General features: G+C 42.8%; 1 protein-coding gene across 1 annotated transcript in view; it reads left to right on the top strand.

Moving 5' to 3' along the window:
• Window positions 1-5,985, top strand: part of xrcc5 (X-ray repair complementing defective repair in Chinese hamster cells 5) — a 307,464-nt gene that overhangs the window by 166,613 nt on the left and 134,866 nt on the right. The window contains exon 10 of the mRNA XM_043694532.1: window positions 4,549-4,661. Coding sequence (XP_043550467.1) covers window positions 4,549-4,661 — 113 coding nt within the window. The remainder of the gene's footprint in view (window positions 1-4,548; window positions 4,662-5,985) is intronic.

Here is a 5,985-nt window from a genome sequence, read left to right as displayed (position 1 = left end):
CCCCCGCCTGCCCCAGCCCCAACCCCGTCCAACACCTCCCTCCTGCCCCGCCCCAAACCCCAACCAACACCGCCCCCTGCCTGCCACACCCTTGTCCAATACCTCTCTGGGACAGCTGGACTGTACACCAACAACAAGATTGCTGCAGCTGCCTTTGTGGGTAGTCTCCAAGTAATGTGCGAGCACACGCGCGCACACACACACACAACTTTTTATTGCAATTTTTTGACAGCTTCCACCTCTGCCCTGTACAGGACAATGTTGGTCAGATTATCTGGGGAAGGAGGTGGAAATCAGGGTATACCCCTCTGTAGAATTCCAGGGGAAGTATGGAGGGAGAGAGAGAGGGCGCGAGGTCAGTCATTTGGAGACGATACCTGTTTAATCACTGTAAACAAATGTCGCGATCAGTGTTAGAAACACGTCTTTGATGTAATGTTTCTATTGGGACCTTGAAATCTCCTTCGGGTAATCCAATTTTCAGATAATTGGTATTCGGATAATCGAGTTTCCTCTGTATTGAACAAACTTAGATTGCTGTTGAGTGTTTCATCTTTTAGAATGGGTCGTAGGTTTCAGTTCACTGATATGTAAATTCCAGAACTTCTTTTAAGTCACATTCTTGACATAACTTAAGGTTTTATAAATAAAAAAGTGACATTGCAGCTCAGATGATGTATTAAAGGTGTGAGATTAGAGTCTGTCTGTATCCCAGTCTTCAAACTGGTTCAGTTTCCAAAGTAGGAATTTTAAAAATGTTACATGGATTGACTACCTGCAGGTTGTGTGCTTTATGAGCAAAAATAGAATGTATCTGCAAATAGAATTCTGCAAATGCACATTCACCCCATAGACTTATATGTGTATGTGTGTTCATGTGAACGAGAAAAAGAGAGTGTGCGTGTGATCTGGTTGTATGTGAAAGAGTGTGTTTGTATATGTGCATGCTTGGTAGAGTGTGAGCTTGAGTGTGATGGAGCATAAGCCTGTCAGAAGATGTGTGCGTGGGTGTGAATATGGGGGGTGTACGTGTGTGTCTGAGAGAGAGCGCTTGTATGGAAGAGGATCTGCGTGGGTGTGTGAGAGTCTATAACAGTGCGTGTAAATGTGCTTGTGTGTATGAGAGTGTACAGTGTACTGGGGTCACCTATAGTGTGACATGAAACCAAGGACCCGGTTGAGGCCATCCTCCTGGGTACTGAATTTGGCTATGAGCCTCTGCTCAGCCACTCTGCGTTGTGGCCCCTTATTTTTTTTTAGATTAGATTAGATTAGATTACTTACAGTGGGGAAACAGGCCCTTCAGCCCAACAAGTCCACACCGACCTGCCGAAGCACAACCCACCCAGACCCATTCCCCTACATTTACCCCTTCACCTAAAACTACGGGCAATTTAGCATGGCCAATTCACCTAACCTGCACATTTTTGGATTGTGGGAGGAAACCAAAGCACCCGGAGGAAACCCACGCAGACACGGGGAGAATGTGCAAACTCCACACAGTCAGTTGCCTGAGGTGGGAATTGAACCCGGATCTCTGGCGTTGTGAGGCAACAGTGCTAACCACTGTGCCACCGTGCCGCCCATAATCCTTTTAGATTTTTCCCCTCTCACCCTAAACCTATCCCCTCTAATTCTGGACTCTCCCACTACAAGGAAAACACCTTGTCTATTTATCCTATCCATGCCCTTCATGATTTTAGGAACCTCGATACGGTCATCCCTCAGCTTCTGATGCTCCAGGCAAAACAGCCCCAGCCTGTTCAGCCTTTCCCTATAGCTCAAATTCTCCAACTCTGGCAACATCCTTGTAAACGTTTTTGAACCCTTTCAAGTTTCACAACATCCTCCTGATAGGAAGGAGACCAGAATTGCACACAATATTGCAAAAGTGGCCTAACCAATGTCCTGTGCAACATGACCTCCCAACTCCTATACTCAAATGCTCTGACCAATAAAGGAAAGCATACAAAATGCTTTCTTCATTATCCTGTCTACCTGTGACTCCACTTTCAAGGAACTGTGAACCTGCAGTCTAAGGTCTCATTGTTCAGCAACACTTCTTAAGACCTTCCCATTAAGTGTATAAGTCCTGCCCTTATTTGCCTTTCCAAGATGCAGCACCTCACAATTATCAGAATTGAACTCCATCTGCCACTCCTCAGTCCATTGGTCCATCTGATTAAGATCCCATTGTAATCTGAGGTAATCTTATTCGCTGTCCACTACACTTCCAATGTTGGTGTCATCTGCAAACTTACTAACTGCCCCTCCTATGTTCACATCCAAATCATTTATATAAATGATGAAAAGCAGTGGTGTGTAGTAACATATCTGAGTAGGTTGAAGAAAAAATATTTTTAAAGTAAAAGTTGGGTATTGTGGTGCAGTGGTAGTGTCCCTTTCTCTGAACCAAAATAATCAGGTTCAAGTCCCACTACCCCCAGTTCTGAACAAACACAAAATGCTGGAGGAACTGTGGATGTCTGGAAGCATCTGTGGAGAGAGAAATGTAGTTAATGTTTTGAGTCTAGTACAGTGTTAAGGCATGGAATTGAAGAGTCATACTGGACTCAAAACATTAACTCTGTTTCTGTCTCACATAGGATGTTAGACCTGCTGAGTTTCTACAGCATTTTCTGTGTTTGTTTCAGAATTCCAACATCTGCAATATTTTTTATTTTATCTCAAGTCTGGACAGGTGGATTTTTTTTTACAAAGAGCTGAGTTCACATACAAATGTTACTGTACAGAGGGGGAAACAAAAGCTGGGTTCTTCAGTTGCTGTGGCACAGTGGTTGAGTTAATACCTCTGGGCCACAAAGCCTAGATTCAAGTCCCAAATGCTCCAGCGGTGTTATAGTATGTCAAACTGAGCTGATTAAACATCAGTAATAGTTCATGCAATAATTGAAAGAATAGATTTTTTTTAAAAAGCAAATAATAGGGCTGGAATCTTACAATGTCCTGCTGGGCAATATTTTTTATTTAATTAATTGGAAAAACTGTTAAATTGCTGGTGGGTTTATTTCGTATAAATAAAAGATCCAGGTTCATTCCCAGTGGGTCTTCGCTTCTGGACACTGAAAGGATAAAGAAGAGAAAGGTGGAAGCTGATGTTTGTGTTAAACTACAGATCTGAAAAATGTGTTGCTGGAAAAGCGCAGCAGGTCAGGCAGCATCCAAAGAACAGGAGAATCGACGTTTCGGGCATAAGAAACATCGATTCGCCTGCTCCTTGGATGCTGCCTGACCTGCTGCGCTTTTCCAGCAACACATTTTACAGCTCTGATCTCCAGCATCTGCAGTCCTCACTTTCTCCTAGTTGATTTTAATCTACAGATGTACAATATAACCTTTGTAAATCTCTGAAAGTCTTTTTCTGCCTAATTCATCTTAGAGAAGACACTAATAAACTTCAAAAGTACATAGACAAGGTGGAATTGATGCACAAGTGGCAGATGAAACTTATATAGAAAGGTGACTTGCTAAAACCTTTTCTACCTTTTTGGTAGAAGAATAGGGTGAAACGATATACAATAAACATTGTGCAGGAACAGAGAGATTGGGGATTATATATGTACATAAATCATTGGAGAAAGTTGTTAATAAAACTTACTGTGTCCCCTCGGCTTTATGAATAGAGGCATCCAGTGCAGAAGTGAGAAAGTTATGACAAACCTGTACAAAGTACAGGGGAACCTTGATTATCCGAACGAGATAGGTGGGCACTATTTCGTTCGGATAATCAATTATTTGGTTAGTCGATTAAATGCCTTTCCTCAGGGGCTCGGAGTTTTTAATGTCTGCTCCCCGTTCAGGAGACTGCAGCAGCGCGTGAGACCCCGTCTCCTGGCACCACCCCCAACACCGTCAAACACTGACCCCCACCCGCCCCCAACCCCGTCCAACGGGGCAGCCAGACAGTACACCAACAACAAGACTGCATCTGTTGCTGCTGCTGCCTTTGTGGGCTAAGTCTCCAAATGCGCGCGCGCGCACATACACACACACATACACACACACACACAGCCACAGCCAAAACTTTTTACTCCAACAATGTCGGTCAGATAGGGAAAGTGGGAAGAGAGAGAGGGCGAGAGGTTAGTAATTTGTAGATGGTGCCTATTTAATCGAGGTTCCTCTGTACTGGTTTCATCTCAGTTGGAGTATTGCATTCAATTCGGGCACTGTAGTTTCGGTAAAATGTGAAGGGATTGGAGAGGATGCAGAAAAGATTCATATGAGTTATTTCAGTGGTGAAGAATATCAGTTATACGGATAAATTGGAGAATCTGGAGCTGAGCAGTTCAAAATTATTGGGTGCCTGGAAAAAGAAGCAAGACTACAGGAAAATGGTGGAGGAATGGGTGTAGGTAAGCACCACGTAATGACAGATGTCATGGACCAAATGGCTGTTTCTGTTGTAACGTATCTATGATTTTGTCTTCTATGATTTTAGCTTTAAGTAATTTTTGTTTGAAACATCAATTGTTAAGTGCTTTGGAATGTTTTGTTTACTAAAAGCACTCTGATTTTATTCTTCAGGTTTTCGCTATGGTAGTGATATTATCCCATTTTCACAAGTAGATCAGGAACAGATGAAGTATAAAACTGATGGGAAATGCTTCAGTGTTCTTGGATTTACTAAATCTGCACAGGTAAATGTTGATAAAAAAAGAATGTTCTCTGTTCCTCAGAATGTTCAAATTCTGCATGGTACATTTGATTTGAAAAATCTAATCAACGCTGTTGAGACTTTCAACAAGGTAGCTCACTGAAACCTTAGTCATGGAATCATACAGCATACAAACAGGCCCATGGTCCACCAAATGTATGCACACCAACAAACTGTATTAATCCCATTTACCTCCATTTGGTCCATAATCTACCCAGGCATTTTAAGATGCTTCTTAAATGTTGCAAGAGTACCTGCCTCCTCCTCCACTGTGTCAGGCAGCACATTCCAAATTTCTACCAACCTCTGGGTGAAAACATTTTTCTTCAGATCTCTTCTAAGCCACTTATTCCTCTCCTTCAACTTCTGCCCTCTGGTCCTAGACACGTCTGTCATGGGTTAAAGATTCTCATGATCTACCCCTCTATGCCTCTCGCAACTTTGTTTACCTCAATTAGATTCTCCTAACTGGAAGCAAAATGTTAACTCAGCTTTCTATCCACAGATGCAGCCAGATTTGTTGAATTTCTCCAGCAATTTTGCTTTTGTTTCAGATTTCCAGCATTGGCACTTCTTTGGTTTAGTTTATTCTAATCATGATCATCAGGAAAATGATGGAAGAGGCTATTGACAGTTCTCTCGGCAGAAACATGAGTAATGCGGACACTATGATTCTGTGAGACAGGACCAGCAACTCAAGAAAGTCGGTAATAGCCCAAAGACTGGGATAAATTCAGAATCCAGCAAAGGAAAACTAAAAAGATATTAAGGACGGAGCAAGTAAACTATGAGGGCAAACCAGCACAGAACATAAAAACTGACAGAAACTTCTTTAAATATGTGAGAGATCTGGGTGTTCTTGTACACCAGTCAATGAAGGCAAGCATGCAAGTACAGCAGGTTGTGAAGAAGGCTAATAGCATGCTGGCCTTCATAACAAGAGGAATTGAGTATAGAAGCAAAGAGGTGCTTCTGCAGCTGTTCAGGGCCCTGGTGAGACCACACCTGGAGTACTGTGTGCAGTTTTGGTCTCCAAATTTGAGGAAAGATGTTCTGGCTATTGAGGGAGTGCAGCGTAGGTTCATGAGGTCAATTCCTGGAATGGCAGGATTACCTTACACTGCAAGACTGAAGCGACTGGGCTTGTATACCCTTGAGTTTCGAAGATTGAGAGGGGATCTGATTGAGACGTATAAGATTATGAAAGGATTGGACACTCTGGCAGTAGGAAACATATTTCCACTGATGGGTGAGTGCCGAACCAGAGGACACAGCTTAAAAATACGGGGTAGACCATTTAGGACAAA

The sequence above is a fragment of the Chiloscyllium plagiosum genome, chromosome 7, assembly GCF_004010195.1.
Source record: "Chiloscyllium plagiosum isolate BGI_BamShark_2017 chromosome 7, ASM401019v2, whole genome shotgun sequence".
NCBI classification, from domain to species: domain Eukaryota; kingdom Metazoa; phylum Chordata; class Chondrichthyes; order Orectolobiformes; family Hemiscylliidae; genus Chiloscyllium; species Chiloscyllium plagiosum.
Note: the sequence above shows the minus strand (reverse complement) of the source record. Positions and strands in the feature narration are given on the sequence as shown.